Consider the following 24565-nt stretch of genomic DNA (forward strand, 5'->3'; position numbering starts at 1 on the left):
TTGTTAAATTTCTAAGAATAATTTTACAGAAAATATAACTTAATTCCATTTGTAAATTTAAATCTTTTCAATACATTTACAATTTTTTATTCAATACAAAGAAACGTTGAAAATATATAGAATTATATCTAAAAATATCTTCAAATGTAACTTATATATTAATTTTTTTCTATATAAAAGTATTTTTAATTTACAATAATGCTATATAGATAGAATATACGTTTAGTATTAAATATTTTAGCTTGTTTTTTTCAAAATTATATATAATTAAACAATTAAACAGTTATAATTTTTAACACATTATATTCATTCTGTAGAAATACAAAAATTATCGACATATAAGAGAATTCTAATTGCTGAAAAATTGAAATTTACATTTAAAATATATTAAAACCTAATATTATTTGAAATATTATTAATTTAAGACAAAATTTCTTATATATAAATTCATATATGTTATAAAGAAACAAATTCTAATAAGATTTGAAAATATAATAAATGTAATTTACTGCATAAATTATATTTCTTCTTCATAATGCAGAAAAATAAAAATAAAAATAATTGCATTTAATCTTTGGAGTGTTGACTACTAGAACTAGTCGAACGTGAGCGACGTTTGAATTTTGGTTGATTGTTAGAGTCTGAGGTATTATCACTTTTTCTTCGATTTTTATCATAACGAGATGAATTGATATCCGTATCATGATTAGAATTAGAGTTATTTGTCTTTCTATAATCATTGCGTCTATCATAATATCTGTAATTATCTCTACCAGGTCTATTAATTCTATAAAAATCTCGTCTTCGAGGATAATAATTTCTTCTATTTCTTCTATCGCGACTATTTCTACGATCATAATCTCTATCTCGAGATCTACGTCGATCTCGCGATCTAGATCGACCAGATCCCCGCCTTTTACTTCTATCTCGAGATTCTCGTCGTGAAGACCTATTACCATACGATCGATGTAAATCACGTTTCAATAACTTCTCATTTTTATGTTTTCCATCTAATTTGTCTTTTGTCATTGTATCATTAATATCTGAACTAGTATTTAAATTATCTTGTTCTTGATCTATATTTTTACTGCCACTTTTTTTTTCATCAGATTGATCGTTTTCTTTATTTTCCAATTCCTCAGATATATGCGCTTCGACATCAAATTTATCCACTATTTGATTATCTTCATCAGGATTTTCAGTAAACTTTTTAATTCTATCAGCTTCGCGTTTTTTCAATTCTTCTTCTTTTTTTAGGCGTTCTTTTTCTAACTTCTGTAATAAAATTAAAATATATAAAAATATAATTATGAATTAATTGTATTAAATTTTCTTAAATATACCTGAAATTCATGCAATTTAATAGTACGATTTTGAGCTTGTTTCCAATGAGGTGGTGTAACACTTCTCGAACGACTACGTGATGGTGTATGATATCGCTGAAAATTTATTTATTATTTATATTATTATCTGATATCATATATAAAAAAGAAGTTAAATTTTAAAAACAAAAAATGTTTCATTATAAAATTTAATGTTTATTACATTAATGTTTCATTAAAAATTTATTTAAAAATTCATACATACCATATGTTGTATATTGCACACAAATACTTACAAAAATTCCTCTTCCTTTAAATATGCGACCAGTTTTTCTATGTGATCGTACCCGATCTCTTCCATAATGTTGTCTAAATTCTTTTTGATTTGCATTATTAGTAGGTCCTGCTCTATACAAAAATTTATTCGCTGGTACTTCTGGAATTTCATCAGGATCGATTTTTGTAACCGAAACAAGAGGATGAGGTTTTCCAAGTTCATCTTCATTAGAATCATGAATTTCACCATCCTCCGATTTTGCTCTTTTTTTACTGCAATATATATAAATAAATAATATATACTTTTGAATTAATTTATATATTATAAATCTCAAATTTATTATACTTTTTTTTGGCCTTTTTTTTCTTTTTAGGTTTTTCAGCATATGAATCAGAATCAGATTCGGACGAAGTGCTTTCCTTTGTCTCATGTTTCTTTACTGTAAAAATAATTAATTAATATAACTAATGCAATTGATCAATTAGAATAACAAAACTAACTTTAACTATTTTAATAAATTTTTTATAATAATAATAATAAATAATATATAAAATATACCTTTACTTTTGACTTTTAGTACAAGTTCTCCACAATTTACAACCTTCGCATCTTGTAACGGGCGAGACATACGATCTACTGGAAGTCCCTCAATATGTGTAACAATTTCCTGGCCAGACACTACTTCTCCAAAAACCACATGGACACTAGAAATTATATATAAATATGAAAAATAGTACTCAAAAATAGTTTAAATTAATAATAGTTTAAGTTAATAATTAAAATATTACTTATAATTACTTACTTGTCGAGGTGAGGCGCTGGTTGTGTTGTACTACAACAACAAAATATGATTAAGGGGATGAGAGATGAACAGAAAGAGCCAGCTTTCATTGGTCATTGTGTTGTAGTAGTGGTGTGCAGACCCTTCCCTCACGACTACACAGAAATATAGCTAAGTTATTCATTCCTTCAAAGATATTCTTATTTCTATACTTTTCAATATTCACTGGAAGTTTATGTGCTTCATATAAATTATTATTATGTAATATTGAACTATGATTACATCAAGAACTGATAATTAAATTTATTACTAAAATTAACAAACCCAAATACCCTTTATTTATTATACCACCTGCTATTTATTTGAAACATATTTGAAAATATATTAGCATGAAGAAATGTTAAAATGTGAAAATAAATATATATTAAATTCCTATTACCTTTACCTTTGAGGTTGTCAAAGTATACATCTGTCAGCAGAGAAAAATAATTTTGAGCCAGTAGAAATATTAAAAAATAAAATTTATACACAAAATGTTTTTAGAAGTATAAGTGTTAACCTTAGTAAGCTGATCATTTTTGTTAATAATGACATGCAAAATAAATATTTATTATAAAATAATATAATGCATTAATATTTTATAATTTTAAGATTCTACATATATCATTTTTATATATATACATATATACATATACACACACACATACATACATATATATATAGTATGTATATATGTGTATATATTTATATATATGTATTATGTATATATATATTTATATATATATATATATATATATATATATATATATATATTATTCTATTTTTTTTCTATTATGGATTTTTATTTTATTTATTTTATGCTATTTTAAAATATATTTTTATATTATTTCATTAAAGTTTATATATTTATATTTTTTATGAATACTTACATAAAAAATTGTGAACCATTTGTGTCTCTACCACGATTTGCCATTGATAATAAAAATGATTTATTATGTTTTAAAATAAAATTTTCATCTGAAAAATATTATTGCAAAAGTCACATTTATTTATGTATAATAATAGCAAATATATTTAAAATATATATTTATAATAAATATATATAAAAATACCTGCAAATGTTCCACCATAAATTGATTCTCCTCCTGTCCCATTACCTACTGAAAAATCACCACCCTGAATCATAAAATCTTTAACTACTCTATGAAAAACAATTCCTTTATAATGCAATTGTTTGCCAGTTGTTTTTCCAAGTCCTTTTTCTCCTGTGCATAGGACACGAAAATTTTCACATGTTATTGGACAAATATCTGCAAAGAGTTCAAACACTATGCGGCCCATTGGGAGACCACCAACTTCTATATCAAAAAATACTCTGGGATTAACAGAAACCATGGTGTCTTCTTTTATATTTTCCTGAAAATATTTTAAAAAAATTAAATTTATATTTTTTATAAAACAATACTTGTTTTTAAAAAAAACTAAATTATAATTTTTAATATATATATATAATTAAATATTTCATAATTAAATTCAAAAGAAGGTTAAAAATACTTTTGAAAATATTTATTAAATTTAAAAATAATATATATTAGTATGATTAAATATATTTATGAAAGAATATTGTTTTACCGTTATATTAAAAAATAAAAATATTGATGAAATTCAAAAACCGAAAATTCCACAATAAGGTTAGATTTTTTGCAAATTACTTCTTTTATGTAATATACTACCTATTTTTTAAAATGTACGTGGTATTTTAATCATCTTCATACACATTAGATTAACGTTGTTACATCAATATTATTATATCAATAAAATTTCGCTAACGTAAGTATATAATTACTCATAAGCCTAACTACCCGGTGCCATATTGTCGAATTCATACAAGTATTATTAATATTATACGTATGGCTGCCAACAAAATATATATATATTTTTTCCCTATATTAGTATATGATTGATTTATCCCCGAATATATTTATGTAATATTTTTTAACTAAATTTTATTCAATTGAAATTTATTTCTTTCTATCTTCAGATTGAATTTCTTATTGCACGTAAAGCGAAAACTAGGTCATAGTAGGTCGTATAATATTAATATTATGATTAGATAAATCAGGTAAATTATATATGATCTTGTAAATATTTCTAACCAATTCACATATTGAAATATTTAAATATTAAATTTTCCTATCATTGAACACATTGATTGAATTATATAAAAATAATATATGAATGATAAGGCAATTTTTGATACCATTTAAATCCTTTAATAGGAAGGATGAAATAATCAGCTGATTTTGTAATAAGTTAGAAAAAAGGTGAGAAAATCACAACCAACTTGTTCGTTCACACGCACAATAGTAAATGTTGGTATATGAAAAGTGATGTATGGTGAATACCATGAACAATTGTTTCACTAGGAAGATCGACAGTGCAGTATTCAATCAAATGGACCTATGATGCTAATAAGTTTGTAAATATTCAACTTTACACAAATTGTTATACTACTAATTTTTAATTAATCGTAATTGATTAAGTTATTTAAATTATTTCATAAGATAATTGGATATTTTTTAAACAGATTTATAAAATTAGATTAATTTGCAGCTTTTGAAACTTTATATGTAAATGCTTTAATATTCATTTTAATATTTTCATTTATTTTTAGCAATTATTTTAGTATTTAAAATTTATTAATATATAATTTCTAGCCTAATTTTTATAATCTATAAAATATGTAGTTTTTTTAGGTTTTTTAAGTTAAACATCTAACCATGGCTATCTGCTATAAATGTTGCAATATTGAAATATAAAGAATTAAATACAAATTAAACTTTTGTATTAAACCAATTGGAAATATATAAAGTAAATACTGAAATATTTTAAAATATAAAGTTTATATATATCATATTATCAAAAATCAAAATAATTCAAATATATATGACATAAATATAACTTGCAGGTGCATGGACCACATAAAATTAAACAAATATAATGCAGTCTCAATTAGCAGCAACACCACGAAAATTACCAGTTTTTGTATTTCCACAAAATATTACTTTCTTTTTAGACGATCAATCTACTCATAAACAAGTTTTAACTTTATATAACCCATATGATTTTCCAATAAGATTTAAAGGTATGTATTATGAAAAAATTAATAACTAAATAAAAATTTTAATATAATTTATTTGTAATTGTAGTATTATGCACTGCACCAAATAAATATAAAGTTGTTGAACCAGAAGGAACAATAAATCCAAGATGTTGTATTGATATTGTTGTAAGACATACATCTCTTATATCTAGTAATTGTAATGTTGTTGATAAATTTAGAATACAAATGCAAGAACATCCATCAAAATTGGTAATTAAACATAATTTTAGTATAAATAAAATTCATCAAAAAAATATAATTTAATACTTTTGGAAAATTAACAGGCTATAGGAAAAAGAGATGTTGAAGCTAAATTACTTCCGGGAACAACAGAAACAACTGGAAGATCTACACCAGATCCTGAAATGTTTCAACAACTTCCAATAAATGAAAATAGACAGCAACAATCTTATGCTCTTATAGCTCAAAATAAAGCAATTGATAGTAAGTTTTAAACAACATTTATAATTATTAGTAAAAAAAATATTGTATTTTATGAGATATCATAATAATATGATAGATTTATCTGAATGGCAAAATCATTATTTATAATTACAGAATACACATCAAAATCAATAAAGTTACAATATGATTTATTTCATGGAAATATTCAAAATAAGAATACAAAAATGTACCTGTCATCAGATATGAAGTATGCTATGGATAAAGGTTAATAAGTTAGTATTTAAAATTAGTTTTTGGATTTAAATACTATATAATATTTAATGTCACTTAATTTGAAATCATATAGTACTTCATATTTTTAATGCCATTCAATTTCATTTATATTTTTATATATTTTTATATCATATGATAAAAATATTTAAATATATAATAAATATATTTTTATCATATTTTAATAATTAAAATTTGCATAAGCAAAATATAAAATATCATTTTTATTAAGAAGCAAATAGTAAACAGTAACAAATCATAAAAAAAGTAAAATATTTCAAATAAATAATTATTTTATGTAAAATTTAAGATAATACATAACATAAATTTAATTTTTAGGAGGAACAAATTATGTAGCACTAATTGCTGGAATCATTTGTATAGCTGGACTACTTTTACCTACAGAAGGAGAACAGAATAATAGAGTGCCTGATTATCTTCATCTCTCCATAAACTTTAAATTAATATTTTCATTTGTATTAGGTAAGTATATTATTTATATTTTATTTAAAAAAAAAACATATGAACAGAATCTTTTCATTTATTACAGGTATGGTCACAATTATTATTTTAAGGTTGTAATTTTTTGTCTTTATACATATAAAAAAACTTTATACAATGATTAGAATCATGAAATAAAAGCACAATTAATGATAGGTTTTTTTTTGGCATTGAGCCTTTTTTTTTTACTGAATATATTCTGATTCTAGTCTTAAATAATAAGCTGTCATTATATTGTGACTAAAAATATTTATTAAATCTTTTATTCTTTTAATGATGCTAAATATTCTTGTTCAAGTTTGTGCTTCATTGCCTTATGTATGCATAAAACAAATTTGTACATATATTCAAATTTTAACGAAAAATTATAGCCTTTTTACATATTTCAAATTAAAATATAAAAATATATTAATATTTATATCAAAATCTACATTTCGATTAAAATGCTTTGTTTATAAAAGCATTATGTACAAAAATATCACTAATAATTAATAATTATGCACATATTCTTAAAAAATATGATTTCGTATAAAAATGTATAAATATCCTATGATGTATATCCTATGAATATCCCTAAAATGAGCTCCAAATCTAAAGTATTCTTAAATAAAAATATTTAACATATAAAATGATTGTTTATGGTGTTATAATATAATTATATAATCCAATTATCCAATTATATAGTAAAAAATCTAATTATGAATGTTTATCACATTTTGGAAATAAGATTATTTTTTTATTATTAACATATATTTATTATTTACATAAGTTACAATGGGATACTTGTGAATTAAATGTGTTATCCAATAAGATGACCATTTAAATTCTGTAGTTGTAAAATATTTTTCTCCTAAGTATCTTCTCACAAGTATCAATTGGCTAGATATAGAAGTACACAATATTTTTATAAATATAAATCTTTTCTTTTATAATAATTTAATATAATTTACCTGAAAATCCATAAAGAATTCAAATCTTTGAGTTGACATCACAAGATTTTAGAGCCGATGAACATTCTTTAAACTTTCATTATGAGTTTTGTATTCCATTGAGGCACTTGCTGGAAGATGTAAAACTCTCCTTAATGTATCTCTAATACGTGCTGTTGTTGCATAATCAGATGCAGTCTTATTCCATACACATATTATATCCTCCTATTAAGATAATAAATATTTAAAAACTCTCTCTCTCTCTCTCTATATATATATATATATATATATATATATATATATATATATATACACACACTTTAGAGAAATAAAAATTATCTTACTTGAAACCTTATAGATACAACAGCTCCACATATCTCTTCTCCAACCATAAATTGTTCTCCTAACATAGCTAATATAAGATTTTCCCAACATCTAGAAACTAAACCTTTTCTTAATCGTACTATCCATTTACCACCTTTTTGATTTGCCTCATCCTAAAAAAAAATAATTTACTATAGTAGAACTACTTAAAAAAAATATATTTAATCCAAAGGATATTAAAACATACTTCCCACATTGGTTTTATGCCAACTTTGAAAAGATGAAAATCTGTAGATGTTGTTAATTCTGATGGCCGGACTAAATGACTGTAAAGACTCCAAAACTGCTCCACACTTGCAAACCTACCAACCAATTTTAAATTTTGGTCGTAACTTTGTATACTTGGTTGTTTACCAGGACTGCGTCGACTATACCATAATGCATATGCATATTGTAATTTGTGCTCATTTGGATTAATTTCTATAGGAGGCTATAATAAATATGTGCTATTTAATTGAAAATATTGATAAAATAATAAGAAAGCAATACTTTCTACATACTAGTGAATCTTTCTCAGTTTTTTGATTATCTTTTGACTGTGTTTCATCATCTCCATTGTCTTCATTAGCCTTTAACCTGCAAGTACTACTACAATTTACAACAAGATGAAAGTGTAAATTATTAAATTATTTTTAATTTTTCATGTAATTTTTATTTAAAAATATTTTTATTTATTATTAATTTTTATTTAAAAATTGTTACAAATTTTATTTATTTCATATTTTTAAATAGTAACATATGAGCATTGATTTTACACAGTCACATGCAAAAGAATAAATTTGATTATTATTTAGTAATTATTTGAAATGTCAAAAATAAAAAATAAAAATAACAATCGAAAATTTAATATACAAAGATGTATATGATATGTATTTAAATTCTGACAAATGTCAAGACGTACATATCACGTGTTTTGTTATTTGGAACTAGTAAGATAATACTTTGCATAAGCTAATAATTAACATATTAAATATATATAAAAAAGAAAGCACGTGTTGAATATTAAACAAGAGAGTATATCAGTGAATTTTGATTTCTATTCAAAACAAATCTAACCTCCATCTAGCCCATTCAAAAGGCACGATGAAATAAAATAAAACGCTAGTTTCACTTACGCTTCAAATTTATTCGACATGTTTCACGCTGCAATATGAATCTATTGATTAATTACTATGAATTATATGTTTTAATAAATATAAATAAAAATAGAAAGACTTTTTAATTTCTGTTTCCTTTTCACACGTTCTCATGTGTATGTTTTTGATAAATTGTTGATCTCCTTCTCTATATTCTTTTTTACCATTTTATCAGAAATTTTATATTTTGATGTTGGTCATACTAAAGATAGATAAATAAATTAATAGCGGGATATATAAAATATTATACAAAAATGTTTCTAAAATATACAATTATATTTAATACAAAATGTTTTTTACAAAAATGATATCGTTTTAAAAAAAAAATCGTCATATATCATGAATTTAAGAATAAAAACATGAATAATAATTTTTCATTTTTTTTAAACCAAAAAAAATTTAGATTATTAATATTAATTATTAATTTTATTCTCTGAAAATCTTAATTTTAATCTTTTCATAATTTCTTCTCGTTGGTACATAATTTCTTTATAGCATAATGGTGAAAATAGAATTGGACATTCATATTGTATAGTTTCGATACACTTTGTATCTGCAATTCCATCTCGGTCGAATCTAAATTGTGAAATAGATTCCACTGAAATGAAAATCAAAATTTAAAATAAAAATCATTTAAAATTATGCATTTTATAATTTTGTAAAAAATTTGTTTTCTCCCAACAAAAATATCCACTCACAGCATCCAAATTTAGAAAAAAAACATGTTTGATGTTTCGAAGTAATCAAATAACCATTATTATCCTCACGTATAGCGTAATGTCCATATGCTGTATTTCGAATAATTGGTATATAACTTAAATGTTCAGTATATTCAACTGAATATTTCCAATGATCATAATTACCACTTTCCGCGATAATATTAAAATCTTCTCTGTAAATATTAATAAAAATAAAAAATAAAAAAAAGAACAAAATAGAAATATATATAAAAGCATTTGTAATTTTACATACATTGTTGGATTTAATTTTTTCATGTTACTAAAATCTGCTACAAATTCCCATATATGTATAGGATTTGAATTTTTTATTATTCCTTCAAACAGTATATGATGCTTTTTTTTATATACAAAAAATATATAAAAAATCAAAAATATTAAACTAATATACAATACGTTTCTGGTTTTCCATTTCATTGGATTGATACCCATTTCTAAATAAAATTTTGCTACATAATATTTATTTTATAAAATATTTTTTATATAAATAGAAATAAAAATATGATGGCATATTTATTATACGTTAATCTCAACGTGAAGTGAATAAAAAGTTTCATGCTGCATATTTTTTTAAAAACCACAAAATAAAATATTCACTTACTTGTATCAAATATTTGAATTGAAAGAAAAGTAATTTTTTTTATTCTATATTATTTATATATAATTGTAGTAGACTTGCTATAATTTCAACAAATTATATATGTATATTTAATTATATTTTTTAATATAATACGAAATAATTTATATGTGATAATATAAACTTCCGCTGATTAGATAAAAAAGTAATACTCTTCGTTTCAAATATCAAAAAAAGAATGAACTATATATATACTACTTTATATTTCGCTACGAAACGTTCCATTTCCCTCCGTTCTTTTAGCTTGAACTACGATACTATCCATCATTTAAGTTTATACATATACAATCCCCACTACATTCTGTCGTGGTTCTTTAGCTCCACTTCTTCCTAAATTATGTACATATGTAAGTATAGATTTCACAAGTAACTAACTATACAAAAATCACGTGACTAATGGCGCCAAATGAAGCATAACATTTTAAAATATACATAAAGAAAAATTATATCAATTATATTAAAAATTATATTAATATATACAATGATTTGTTTTATTTAAAACAAAATCTTTATAAATATAATAGAATTTGATATTTTTCTATATTATTTTAAAAAGCTTAATTTTTTTTAGACAAAACAGAATATAAAGTTAAAAATTTGAAAAAAGATTTAAAGATAATTAAATATTATAATATTATTTAATGTATAATAATTCAAACTATTTATTTTTATTAATTTTCATATTTTAATATTTCTATTGAAAATATATAAACATATAGAATATATGAATATATTAGAAAAATAATATAAAAAATTATTGCAAAATAAAATATATTTATTTTAATTAAATTATTTATAACTTGAAAAATAAATTTTGATAATTTTATTTACTAATTTTATAATGTACATTCTGTATACATGATATATAAAAATAAAAAATATACATATATAATATAGAAACATTACACATAGAAACAGACTACATATATGTAAGAAATATAAGACTATTATATCTAATCTGTGTTATAAATACAAATTATAAATGATCAGTGTTTGTTAATAACAAAGTCAAAACAAAAATTTTTATAAAGAAAAATTGAAATTACCTCACGAATCTATCATATATTTATAATTATATATTTTATAAAAAATAGTAAAAACTAATTGGTTGCGAATGCAATTATATTTTTTGTAAGTAAAAATTTAATCAAGATGACAAGTGACATTCTCATTTCTAAATTTATGAATTTATACATATTATAATTTACACATATATCATAAAGTACACATTTTAATTTTATATTTTTTAATAGATGATGATATAAAAAATATTCTGATTTTTTTTTAAGATTGGTTTTTTAAAGAGATTAATATTTGTTATATCAAAGTCTTATAAGATCATATTATAAAGTCAAATTAATTCTAATTCTCGTTTGTATTAAATCATAAATTAAATATAAGATAACTCTTTATTCTTAAATTTATTAAGTCTGTAATTAATTATTTTATTTTTTGTTGATAATTGAATATAAAAAATTTTAATATTTTTCAAAGAGATGGTATTACTAATCAAAAACTATTAACAAATTCATTTTGCAGTCGGTAACAATATGTGACAAGTTTCAGCACTTTTCAGAGATGACACTAGTAAATGTTAAAAAAAAAGGTAATAGTGTTTTTATATATATATATATATATATATATATATATATTTCATATATTCTTGTATTGTATTTTATATATTTTTATAATCATAGAAATAAAATTTAATTATTATTTAAAAATTAATCGAAAAAACCAGAAATTATTTTTTGAATATATTATTATTATATATTATTATAAATGATAATCACTGATCAGATAAATTTTGGGAGATAGTTATGTGCATACGTCAGAAAATCACACAATTGTGCAAAAATAGATAAAAGTGTTGAAAGTAGAAAATTATGGCATTTTTAAACAGTATCAGTTTATCAATAAGTTTATGCACTCTGTTATTTTATACAACTATAGCTTTTAATAAATATTCCATAGAGGCAAATAAACCAAAATATGAAGATCCTTTACAATTCCCAACCTCTCTTCGTGAGTTAGATAAACCATTTCGCATGGCAAAGTTGAATATATTATGGATAAAAGCAAAAAATGTAAATATTAATATATTATAAAAATATATGAAATTATATATAAAATAAAAAATATATAGAAATTAAAGATTATTATAAAAATTAATTTTTTTTTTATAGCGTTTGACAGATACAAAATTGCAATCAATATTTAGTGATCTGAAAATCCATGATAAAGAAGAAATTGCATATAAACATTTTAAGTCTGATGGCAAAGATCCAAATGGTGAAGAAGAAGCGCGATTAAGAAAAAAGCTAATTGGTAATTTGAAATATGAAAAACAATTTTAAAATATACAAAATATATATTTTTTTTAATATTTTTTTTATATTATTGAAGGAATTATGAGTACTTATGGATTATTAGAACACTTTGATGATACAGAAAATCCAGAATTATTGAAAAAACATAAAGCTTTAAATGATGGTACCAATTATATTGCCAGAAATATCTTCAAAGACAAAAGATTAGATAAATTATGGGTTAAAGCTGAAATGGCAGGTTTTACTCGTAAGTATTTTGTAAAATAACTTAATTTTTAATTTATATTTTTAATTGTTCTTAGTAAATATAATCAATAGATGAAGAGCTACAAACTTTAAAAGAAGAATTTCAACATCATCAGGATAAAGTGGATGAATACATGAATCTTTTAAAAGATGTTGAAAATGGTGATTCAGAAATACACAAAAGTTAGTTATTTTATTATTAAATTATACAATAAAATTATATAATAAATAATTTGGAATAAAATATAATAAATTTTGTTTTACAGACAGTTTATATCATAAACCAGAATCTTGGAATGAAATAGAACAGAAAGAGGAAATATCCAATAATGTTCCTGGAAAAAAGCTAGATTACTTAGAAAAAGCAACATTGCTTAGGTACATATACATTTACATAATTGAAATTGATTTGTGTTTTAAAAACTTTTACTTATATAAAATTTCAGAGAAAAACATTTGGAACTTAGAAATGGATATGATCGATTGGATAGATTAACTGCAAAAGGACCAAATCATAAAGAATTCATAGAACCTAAAGTGCAAGGTTTATGGCGTGTTGTATTAGAATCTCAATTTTCTCCAGAAGAACGAGCTTCATTAAAAGTTAATATACATATAAATACATATTATATTATATTTAATATATATAATTATATATAATTATTATTATAATTATTATATTATATATATTTAATATATATAATTATATATTAAATATATATAATATAATAATTATATTTTTGTTTAAAATATTATATATATTGTATTTTATTATTAATTAGGAAGAATTATTACATTATGAAGGAAGATTGCTCAAACTGCGTCATTTACACACAGAAGCTGCTTTAGAAGCTGCACGACAAGGAAAACAGTATGATTTAGAGAACTCTACTATGGAACAACATATCAAAAAACATGCAAGAACTATTCAAAAACTTCATACAGATCTTGAAGCAAAAATTATGCAAAGACATTCTGAACTTTAATATAATTAATACTTAATAAATTTGCACAAATGTTATTTTTATAATAATTTTAAAATTAAAAATATTTTTATTAAAAACATAATGAATATAAATATATGAGATTTATAAAGATCTAATTTAAAAATTATATTATTTTATATTACATTTATATGATATATTTTTAAGAAATATATATAATAAAAGAATAATATATAAATAATTTTAGATTCATATAATTTTACCACGTTTATAATATAATAAAAATTATATATTATCTAATTCATATTGAACTTTTTCTTAATTTTTTGTTCTATTATCTATTAATTAAATTTTAATTAATAATATGATAATATATCAATGTTCATAATGTATCAATGTTGCTATGGTAATTGTTTAGAATCAAATTTATTTTGTACTAAAAGAACAGTTCCATATGATATATCTAAGTTATAGATAAGATAACTTTTTTAAATAATATATTGATTATTATTTAATGAAGTTTGAATAAATTAAATAATACAATGGCAACACCAATAAAAGATCGTGTTATTCCTGTTATGGATACTTTGGTTAAATATGACAATCCAGTCTTACTTACCACTTATCCAGAAAAGGTTTGATCTTTATTAATAAAATAATTGTATACATAATTAAAATTTTAACTTCTTATTAGTCATTAAAATACTTTTATTAAATAGGTAATAAAAGAAGTACCAAAAATTGGAGAAATAGTTTGTAAAGTTGAAACCACTGTTCCTACACTTGATACAAGACATGAAACTTCTGAAATTTTAAATAAAATTTTGCCACCTAAGCAATGGGAAGAAGATGGTCAAATTTGGACTCAACAAGTAAGATATTTTTGCGTTTTATTAAATAATTTATTATGATTTTAATAAATGCATTATTTTATATAAGGTGTCAAGTACACCAGCAACAAGATTAGATGTTATTAATTTACAAGAACATCTAGATATGAAATTGCAACAAAGACAAGCAAGAGAAACTGGTATTTGTCCAATACGTAGAGAGCTTTATACACAATGTTTTGGTAAAAGTTTTTTCTATCAATAATTATTAATTTTAAATATCATTAAAATTAAAATTATGTAATAATATTATTTCACAGATGAAGTAATACGCCAAGTTACGATAAATTGTGCAGAACGTGGATTGCTTTTACTTAGAATTCGAGATGAACTTAAAATGACATTAGCTGCATTTCAAACTTTATACCAAAGTAGTATTGCTTTCGGTATGCGTAAAGCTCTTCAAGTATGTTATTTTTTTAGTATATAAAATAATATACATCAAAAGATATTAAAATTTCAATAAAATTTTTGCAGGCTGAACAAGGAAAGGAAGATTTAATTGCTGCTGCAGATGAATTACAGTTACAGAAAATTGAATTGGAAAAAACAGTTGTTGAATTAAAACAGAAATTTGAACAAGCAGAAAGAAGAGCAGCTGAACTACGAGAAGCTGAAGAGAAAAAACATATGGAAGAAATACAATTTTTGAGAAAAACAAATCAGCAACTGAAGGTAAATATTTATATATAATTTTCATATTCATTTCAAATAAACATAAAAACTTCATTAATCGCATTATTTTTATTTCAGACACAATTAGAGGGAATTATTGCACCAAAAAGATAAATATAAATGATAAAATATATAATAATAAAAGGTATTTATCTTTATATATATTTTAATTTATTTTAATTCAATATAATAAAATCAATATAAAAAGATTAAGATATGTTATTTTTTTTCTGTTTTATAATTATCTTTCATTTACATATATTATATATTTATAAATTTATTGAACATTATAAAAATTGTATAAATATTGTATTAATAGAAAACAATAGATATAGTTTAGATAAATAAATATTTATGTTTTGATATGTTAACTTTATATAGTCTTACAAATATTAATTACATGAAATATTTTTTATTTTATTTTTATGTTAAATACATTTTAATTTACTTACATAAATTAGATTTATTATTTAATATAATCAAATATATTATCCTTATCAAAATATAAAATATACGTAATAGAACATAATATTTTCTTTTTATAATTATTTAAAATTATTATAAGACTGAATATAAAGTTTAAAAAAATACATACACATTATTTCTATTATTTGATTTAACACCGATGTAAAGTACTTCTAAACATAAGAGTTTCCAATTGTAAATTCACTTCACATAAAAAATTATGTAACTTGATAATTTGTTGTAAGTAATATATATTAAAGAATGATAGTATACATTTTTTAAAAATTCATAAAGAATTTTATAAAATATTATAAAATAATATTATAAAATAGTTTCAATTTTTATGTTATAAATTTAAAAAATATTTATATTTAAAAATTATGTCTATAAATATATGATAAATATTGGCACTTTATAATTATATATAATTTTGAAAATGCCACATTAATTATATTACTTCATAATAAATATCAAATTTTTTTTATAATTTTTTGACAAAAATGTTACATTTTCTTTTTTAGATCAATTTTTTTAATAATTTAATAAATTGGTCCCGCACTCCTTTAATCGCACTTTACACCGCAGTTAATAGTAATGCTCAATTAATGCTTATATTACATATTTTAATTTTACATATATTTTAATATTAATATGGTCTGTTCATTAAATATTTTATATGATCTATATAAAATGATATTATTATATTTAAAATGATTTATCTTATTATTGTAAATATATCAAGAATAAAAAAAATCTTAGATCTGAAATGAAACTAATTAAATTATTGTCATTTTTTATTTTTCAAATTTATATGTTGCAATTTCAACTTAGACATTTTGAAATAAATGAGATTACAAATGACGAAATTATAATTACTTTGTATTGTATCAAATAATGTAACTATTCATTCCTTTATTTTATTATATAAATAAATTGTAAAAATTTGTAAATGCAAATTATATTGTTACAATTTCGTAATATATTAAAAAATATTATTTACTAATTATTAAAGAAATAATATATATTTCATATATTATGTTTTTTATCATATATTTTATTTATTATTTTTATCTATATTTGTTATACATTGCCTTTTTTATAAATATTTGAATATTTAATTGTCTGCTTACGAAATTATATAACTCGTATGTATTGTAAATTAAAATATATTAATAAAAAATATAATTAAAATAAATACATTAAATGAAAACAAGCTTATAAATATATATAGAAAAAAATTTTAAACAAAAAATTTAATACTTAGTATTCTTTCTCTTATTATATTAGTGGCAACTTTGATATTAAAATGAATAAAAGAACTTTAAATAAATTTCTTTCTAAAGATAAAAATTAAAAAAAAATTGATATTTAACAATTAATTTAAATATATATGTATACTTTTAGTTTAGAATGAATCTTAAAATAAAACAGTTTTACATTACATATATATTAATTTACTTCTTTCTAAAAAAAAAAAAAAAAGCTTTATGAAGCACAATAATTAATTGTAATTCATGTCATATTTTGTTTTTAAACTTAATTAATAATTTATTTTTAAATATATTATTTAAAACTAAGAATTATAATAACTAAGAATATACATATAATATGATCGAATTAAATATTTATAAATATTTTTAAATATTTATATTATTTGTTTCTATGATCAAAATACCGTTTTTGTATTTTTATTTAAATTGAAAAATTGCTTATATTATATTATATTATGTTATATTATATTATGTTATATTATATTATATTATATTATGTTATATTATATTATATTATATTATATTATATTATATTATATTATATTATATTATATTAATTAAAATGTAATATTTTTTAAATTAAAAACAAAACAAAAATTGCAAAAAAGGAATGTGTATCATTTTATATAGAACAATGTAATATCAAATCACATCAACTTTTCATGCGAATGGATTTTAATAAATATATTTTATAAGATAGTTATGACCATATATATGACCATATATTGATTGTAAAAATACTATTTTAATTTTATATCCTAATATTTTCAGCACTCAAATACCTTTTAACAATATTATAAAGAGTTAAATCTTATGAAATAACGTATAAAAAATAAAGAAATAGATTATTATTCGTTATTATGTTGCACCAGTCCAAGAAAATTATAATACACTAATGCATTAATGCATTATTTTAAAATCAGTATGTTAATATCAGAAATATAGCACGACCTATAAAAAAAAAATAATAATAATAATAAACGTAATTTTAATAATCTAATCAGTTATCATCAATTAAATGAATATAAAATTATATATATGTGCATGCTTCAAAAATGCAGAGCACAATGAAGAACTTATTTATATTATATGCACCGCTATAATAAAAATTCTGTAAATGAAATGTAAAAAGTAGAACAATATTAGAACACACTTTCACAATTATGTAACAAAAAAAATTTCACAAATTTTTTTAAATATGTCTTTTTTCTTGCACCAAAATTTTTATTTAAGATCAATGACGACCTTTCTTCGAACGTTTTCGTTTCTTTTTTTTTGAAACAAGAACAGTATTTGCACTTATTTTAGGTGCGGCACCTTCAGTGGCACTTGTAGATATAATTGTTTCATTTCTTTCTTGTAAAGTAATCATAGTAGGAGGTTGTACTGTAATTTCTTCGCTTTCGCTTTCAGCATCGCTTGCTCCTGTACCGGTAATACTTTCTATTTCATCTTCTGCATTACTTAATTCCAATGATATAATCTTTTCTCGTAGAGTTTCAACCTAATTACATAAATATATACATTTCACAAATGTTATAATAGAATAAATAAATTTTTACATTGATGTTATTTATTAATTATTAATCAAATTATGAAAAATATACAATGCATAAATAAATATGTTATATGATAGAAATGAATTAAATATTATATTTTTACATTAGTAATAATTGATATATAATAATACCACCAAAAAGGAAAGTACCTTTATACATGCCTAAATAAGTAATGGATAAGAAAAATCAATAGTAGCATTACCAATAATATGAGAAGAGTTTGTTAGTGATCAGTGGAAATAAAATCGATTGCTCAAGGTGGTGCAGGTTGTACTTCCATGGTCAGTGTTGGATTCTTGGAACAACAAACACAACCATTCAACTAGTGTTTCCACTAGATTTTGTGCATTAAAGCAAAATAATTTTAATACATGCATGCATACATAGATAGATACACGCGCATTCATATAGAATTATTTTAAATTTATAATAAATATAACAAATTATAAATATATACATATCATATAAATAAATAAAATATAATATCAACCACATAATATGTATAGCTTAAGTATTATAAAAAATAAAACTTTATTTTTTAATCTTTATTTTATTTAAACTTTAAATTAATTAATCTTTTTCTAATTGTAATTCTAATTAATTAAACTATTAAAATATTATAAAAGATTATGAGATTGTTTTAAATTCAATTAAAGAAAGAATTTTGAATTTTTCTTTAAATATAATCTTATTAGTTCTATTATACCATTGTTTGTAAATATAAATAATTTAAAAATTAAACTCCATTCAAAACACATCTTTAATTCATGATGTGAATAGATAATATATTTGGTGCTTAAATTTTGTGCAAACTCTAGAATTTATAATACCTGTCGTTCAATGAGTTTCTCGACGTATTCGACTGTTCGCACACGTCGTTCACCCGTCACCTCATCCACATATTCCTCAGTACGTCGAGTGACCTTCTCGTCCACTACTTTCTCGGATTCGCGTATCTCTTTAGGGGGACCCACTTTGCTACGTACAGCAAGTTTGGGAAAATCTGCACTAGACGGCCGTAACGTAGTGAACTATGATAGTAAGACAGACAAAGAAGGTACCACTGTAGTTAATATAACATTGTAAATATACGAACACTAAGTTAGAACTACAGGTAAGCAAAGAAGTAATTAGTATATAATAACAAAATGCTGGTTAATTTGTTTTAAACACATTGTTAGATTTTTTTATTATTTTAGTTTGCTGATAGTATGATTAGATTAAAGGAACAATACAAACTGCTTACATCAGTTGATTTTTCTGATTCAGAAACAGGAATAATAGGAATATCTGTAGAATCCTGCATTGAACTCGTTTTATTCGTGTCCATCATTTCACTCATTTTTTTAATTACTATCTGTGCTTGAAGAGCATCCTGAATATAAACGTTTAATGTTAATAAATATAAACACTATTTCGTATTTGAATTTTTAAATGTAAAAAAAGCATTAAAATAATTACTTGTTCCAGAGATTTCAAACGTGCTTGTCTCCACGCCGCACGTTTTTCTGCTCTTAACGCTCTCTGTTCGGCAGGACTTAAATGACTTTCTTCATCTTCATCCGAAATTATACCCTACGCAATAAAAAATTATATAAATATATATTATTAAAAAATATAAATATTATATTCATATTCTGATGAACCATTTTAAATCATGATGTCATTTAAAAAGATTATTAAAATTTCAAAAAAATTATTTCATCTAGAACAATGTAAAACGTATAATATATTAAAACATTTAAGTGAAAAATATTTAATAAAAATAATACCTCCTGTATTAGTCTTTCTTTCAAGCGGCGTTCTGCTTTTGCTGTCCTTACACTGCTTGGAAGATTTTGCAGAAGAGGGATCGAAGTTCGCGAACTCAGTCGGCTACTGCAAGGTAACGAGCATGCACACTGACAAATCATATACATGTGCTACAATTTTAATATTTATTCATTGAAAGAAGAAATGTACAAAAGCAACGTTCAGTACAAAGACAAAAAAAATATTATATGACTTATATACAAACGATAACAATACAAAAAAAATTACTACACCACACAACAACTGTAAACTTATGTATAATATAATTAGGATATCGGTGCTACAAGATTCCAAAAATAATTATTTTTATATCATTATTTGAGCGATAATAATAATTTCAGAAGAATACAAATAAAAACGAAAATCTTAGCATTAAATAAATACATAATAATTATTCTTTAGAATCCTTGAAATATATTTGCAATGCATGTAAAGAAAATATATTAAAGCATGAAGTTTTTGTTTGTAAAAGCTATATATATATATATATATATATATATATATATATATATATATATAATATATATGTATATATACATATAATATTATATTATATTTTTTCCGATATACATAATCTTTATAAACTTATGATTTTGTTTTATTAAAGAATAGAACATGTAATTTTATTGTGCAATAAATGCCTGTGCAAGCACAACCACAACCTCAATTGCAAAGTACAATGTGAATGTGGATTCGTAAGCCTATATACAAATTTACGTTATTTTATAAAAAAAAAAGCAATCGCTAATAAAATTATTTATACGATAATTATAGTAAGCATGCACACTTTATAATAATATCATAAAACTACGATAAAAAGCTTTTAATATAAATTATATATACATGTAAAATTTATCGCAAATGTAAAAATAATAATATTCACAATATTCATTTATTTTATATAAAATTTCCGAAACATCCGAAAATTTTTTAATCATAACATTATTTTTAACTACTATAAAAATATAACACATAAAAAATATTTTGTGTTATTTTTTAAGTTATCAATTAATACTTGTGAAAAATTTGTTAATTATATAAACAACAATTATTTTTCATTTGAAAAACAATTATCTTATATAATACGCGTATAGTAGACAAACATGTTTATTGTTTACAACTAAAAAATGATTATATATTTTTATATACAAAACATGTATGTACCACAGTGAGAAATATAATACTCATTCATTTTGCAATAGATAATCTATTAATTTAATATATTACTACAATGTTTTTTGTGGGCAGTGTTTAAAAAATTACGTTTATTGAAATGAAATTATATATTATTAATATAAAATCAAAAAAAAAAAATTAAAAGAATATTATATTACAATTATTATATTCTCATTAATGCATTTTGTATGCAATTTTTTAATAGGTAATATTTCTTTTTCATTTTTCTTATTGCAATATACAAACATGAAAAAGTGAAAACAAAGGAAAAAATAATAAAATAAAAAAGTTTGAATAATCACACGTTCAAATGCATAGAATGAGTACGAGAAGCTTACTTAGGTCGCCGATTATCCTGATCTTCTAATGTTTCTTCTAAATCTTCTAAACCTTCATTTTCATCAAGTTGTGCCCACGATTTTAATTCATCTCGCGTTAGAGTAGCAATCTTCTTTTCTAATAATATAATGATAATATATATAATGATATATAATGATAATTGGTAATTAAACAAATTAAAAATTTAATAGCATAATTGACAAGTACTATACCTTCTTCCTGTTTCATTTTTTCAACTTCATCCTGACTTAGAAAACTGAATACTTTTTCTAGAAAAATGTATAAAAGTAATATATTTCATCATTTAAAATATTATTGTTTATATAAATATTTTAAATATTATTTACCTGGTTTAGGGGAAGGTTTTAAATGTTCCTCCATGGCACTTTCAAACAATTTTTTTTTATCACTAACTGACATCTTTACCAGAGGTGGTGTTGGTGATGTTGTTGGAGAAAGCTATATTGTAAAACATTATATTAATCTTTTATAAAAATAATTTATATATATATAAATATGAATTATAATATATATTTTTTAATAATTTAATTTCTATTATATACATTTTTGAATGTATAGAATGCATATTAATTTTAAATAATACAAAATAATTTTTATTACTGTATATGTATGTTACTATGTATTATTATAATTATGAAATAAAATTTTGTGAATTAAACGCACCAACATTCTTAATAAAGAATAAGAAGGGAAAATAGTGCATTAGTACTATTTAAACATGCTTTTCAAAACCCACCTCAACCTGACTATTCCCATCAACAGAGCGTGCGTTCTGTCGTTTACCAAAAGAAACTGAAGTACCATAATCTTCTATAGATTTAGGAGCAGTTAAAGGTGTAGGAGGAAGTTTGAAACGAGAATGAGTAGCTTGGGTAGGATTTTTATAGACTTTCTTATAAGAAATAGTTTGAGGATCGAAAGTAAATTTACTATCATGCAAAGGTGATGGATCTTCTTTCGCCGAAATGGAATAATTAATTGGTTGTTCTTTAGAAATGGGAGGAAGATCAGCAAATGTAATACTACGTTTTGGTATGGAACTTTTTTTCTTTGGAGAGGGCAAGCTTTGGACAGCAGTAGTATGATCGAAATTCATCGATGGAGTTAAAGTAGAGACCGGAGACTTGGGCGATGGATTGTCCACTGATGTTCCAGTTTTCTCTTTCCTCAGTGACTGAGTAAATAACATGAAGAATTATATATTAGTAAAATTAATGCAATTTTCTATTGAAACATAGATTGGAGTAAAAATATCAATAGATATTATATAAATCTAACAAACTACAACTAACAAGCTAATTTTTTAAAAATTATTCAAATAATAAAATATATATAATTTTTATAATATCAAACGAAAAACATTCTCCTTCTTTTATTTTAAATTTATTTTTTATAAAACTTGTAATTATATTTCAAAAACAGATTTATTTTCAATACTACATCTCATACAAAATCTATATTAGAATTAAAAAGGAATCAGTTTTGAACTTATTCATTCAATATTCTTCTTTTTTTACCACCTATACATTCAATATTATATCAATTGTACTATTATTGCAACAATTAATGCAGCTTCGCGCATAATTTTATTTATATACCCTTCCAATGATTTTAAATATATTAAAGTCGATTTTATAAAGTTACTTCACATTTGTACCTTCTTCACCACCTTTTCATATATATCAATGCATCACAAGCTATTCTGAAATAATATAATTAAGTAACTTTTATCTCAAATTATAATTCAATAACAGGAACTGTAATCTTTGCATTACTAAATATTTAAACGTGAGAAATATATTTTTTCGTAGTTTGTACTACTAACGAGATAACTATAATTATTTTCAGAAGAACCTGTCGCATTGATACATTTGAATAAAGCATTGTATTTATTTCTCTTTTATGTCGGTCAACTGGAACTTTAACATTAACATAATTTTTTTTATAATTAGATAAATATTATTTTATCTTTATATTTTGTAATAATATATAAACATCTGGTCCATTAGATTTATATCAACATATAACATTCATAGAACATTCGTAGAATACAGTACATTGATTTATATTTTAATAATGATATGAGTTTACTGTAGAAGTAAACATTTAAAAGTGTTAGCATTTAAAACATATAAAAAATGCTAAATGCACAAATATCTTATCAAATAATATTTTATGTCTCAATAGACATTTCATTTTTCTTTTTTTTCTTTTATTTTATCTGTACATTATATAATAATGTAAATAAATAAAATAATATTTTTATATTTCTCTATTTAGTGATACACAGATTGA

At 21.8% G+C, this 24565-nt stretch overlaps 7 protein-coding genes across 24 annotated transcripts in view; 3 read left to right on the top strand and 4 right to left on the bottom strand.

The window, feature by feature from the left end:
• Positions 1 to 286: 286 nt before the first annotated feature.
• LOC726826 (peptidyl-prolyl cis-trans isomerase cyp11) lies at positions 287 to 8334 on the bottom strand. 4 transcript variants are annotated; one of them, XM_026440087.1, is made up of 11 exons: positions 8220 to 8334; positions 7993 to 8145; positions 7670 to 7873; positions 3493 to 3796; positions 3310 to 3397; positions 2402 to 2431; positions 2158 to 2303; positions 1945 to 2038; positions 1619 to 1871; positions 1344 to 1439; positions 287 to 1275 (listed from the first exon to the last, which is right to left on the bottom strand). In XM_026440087.1, the coding sequence occupies exons 3-11, from the start codon at positions 7706 to 7708 to the stop codon at positions 568 to 570; spliced, it is 1758 nt and encodes a 585-aa protein (XP_026295872.1). In that variant the 5' UTR covers positions 7709 to 7873; positions 7993 to 8145; positions 8220 to 8334; the 3' UTR covers positions 287 to 567. The 4 variants fall into 4 exon arrangements, with proteins under 4 accessions (XP_026295872.1, XP_026295873.1, XP_026295874.1 ...); XM_026440088.1 differs by lacking the exons at positions 7670 to 7873; positions 7993 to 8145; positions 8220 to 8334 and adding an exon at positions 4641 to 4778; XM_026440089.1 differs by lacking the exons at positions 7670 to 7873; positions 7993 to 8145; positions 8220 to 8334 and adding an exon at positions 4114 to 4273.
• LOC411531 (motile sperm domain-containing protein 1) lies at positions 4723 to 6874 on the top strand. Of its 4 annotated transcripts, none has more exons than XM_016911926.2 (8): positions 4723 to 4859; positions 5137 to 5251; positions 5349 to 5525; positions 5590 to 5753; positions 5828 to 5987; positions 6102 to 6212; positions 6558 to 6701; positions 6769 to 6874. In XM_016911926.2, exons 3-8 carry the CDS (start codon positions 5381 to 5383, stop codon positions 6798 to 6800), a joined length of 756 nt encoding a protein of 251 aa, XP_016767415.1. In that variant the 5' UTR covers positions 4723 to 4859; positions 5137 to 5251; positions 5349 to 5380; the 3' UTR covers positions 6801 to 6874. The 4 variants fall into 4 exon arrangements, with proteins under 4 accessions (XP_016767415.1, XP_016767418.1, XP_016767417.1 ...); XM_016911927.2 differs by having other exon boundaries at positions 4734 to 4859; positions 5128 to 5251; XM_016911929.2 differs by lacking the exon at positions 6102 to 6212.
• On the bottom strand, positions 7718 to 9139 carry LOC551173 (eukaryotic translation initiation factor 4E type 2). Its single transcript, XM_026440022.1, has 5 exons — positions 8934 to 9139; positions 8533 to 8617; positions 8216 to 8462; positions 7993 to 8126; positions 7718 to 7846 (listed from the first exon to the last, which is right to left on the bottom strand). Exons 1-5 carry the CDS (start codon positions 8978 to 8980, stop codon positions 7718 to 7720), a joined length of 642 nt encoding a protein of 213 aa, XP_026295807.1. The 5' UTR covers positions 8981 to 9139.
• Positions 9140 to 9573: 434 nt separating this feature from the next.
• Positions 9574 to 10883, bottom strand: LOC100576765. Its single transcript, XM_026440091.1, has 4 exons — positions 10507 to 10883; positions 10141 to 10339; positions 9867 to 10060; positions 9574 to 9766 (listed from the first exon to the last, which is right to left on the bottom strand). The coding sequence occupies exons 2-4, from the start codon at positions 10335 to 10337 to the stop codon at positions 9582 to 9584; spliced, it is 576 nt and encodes a 191-aa protein (XP_026295876.1). The 5' UTR covers positions 10338 to 10339; positions 10507 to 10883; the 3' UTR covers positions 9574 to 9581.
• Positions 10884 to 12301: 1418 nt separating this feature from the next.
• On the top strand, positions 12302 to 14148 carry LOC411533 (alpha-2-macroglobulin receptor-associated protein). Its single transcript, XM_395004.7, has 7 exons — positions 12302 to 12629; positions 12729 to 12870; positions 12949 to 13119; positions 13191 to 13301; positions 13385 to 13496; positions 13565 to 13721; positions 13901 to 14148. Exons 1-7 carry the CDS (start codon positions 12429 to 12431, stop codon positions 14102 to 14104), a joined length of 1098 nt encoding a protein of 365 aa, XP_395004.3. The 5' UTR covers positions 12302 to 12428; the 3' UTR covers positions 14105 to 14148.
• Positions 14149 to 14459: 311 nt separating this feature from the next.
• LOC551085 (33 kDa inner dynein arm light chain, axonemal) lies at positions 14460 to 15799 on the top strand. Its single transcript, XM_623483.5, has 6 exons — positions 14460 to 14697; positions 14782 to 14934; positions 15002 to 15134; positions 15213 to 15358; positions 15430 to 15627; positions 15706 to 15799. Exons 1-6 carry the CDS (start codon positions 14605 to 14607, stop codon positions 15739 to 15741), a joined length of 759 nt encoding a protein of 252 aa, XP_623486.1. The 5' UTR covers positions 14460 to 14604; the 3' UTR covers positions 15742 to 15799.
• A 2545-nt stretch (positions 15800 to 18344) lies between these two features.
• LOC413669 (protein lap4) overlaps positions 18345 to 24565 on the bottom strand; it is a 46771-nt gene continuing 40550 nt past the window's right edge. For 6 of the 12 annotated variants that reach the window (XM_026439998.1, XM_026440003.1, XM_026440000.1 and 3 more), the window contains 9 exons: positions 23007 to 23444; positions 22597 to 22708; positions 22462 to 22518; positions 22249 to 22366; positions 20695 to 20800; positions 20384 to 20497; positions 20169 to 20297; positions 19753 to 19953; positions 18345 to 18867 (listed from right to left, as the gene is read on the bottom strand). In XM_026439998.1, the coding sequence (XP_026295783.1) occupies positions 18598 to 18867; positions 19753 to 19953; positions 20169 to 20297; positions 20384 to 20497; positions 20695 to 20800; positions 22249 to 22366; positions 22462 to 22518; positions 22597 to 22708; positions 23007 to 23444 (1545 nt within the window). In that variant the 3' untranslated portion in view covers positions 18345 to 18597. Of the gene's footprint in view, positions 18868 to 19124; positions 19218 to 19752; positions 19954 to 20168; positions 20298 to 20383; positions 20498 to 20694; positions 20824 to 22248; positions 22367 to 22461; positions 22519 to 22596; positions 22709 to 23006; positions 23445 to 24565 lie in introns of those variants that run through there. The other 6 variants (XM_026439999.1, XM_026440001.1, XR_003304494.1 and 3 more) reach the window with 5 other exon arrangements.

Source organism: Apis mellifera, linkage group LG4 (genome assembly GCF_003254395.2).
Source record: "Apis mellifera strain DH4 linkage group LG4, Amel_HAv3.1, whole genome shotgun sequence".
Taxonomy (NCBI): Eukaryota; Metazoa; Arthropoda; class Insecta; order Hymenoptera; family Apidae; genus Apis; species Apis mellifera.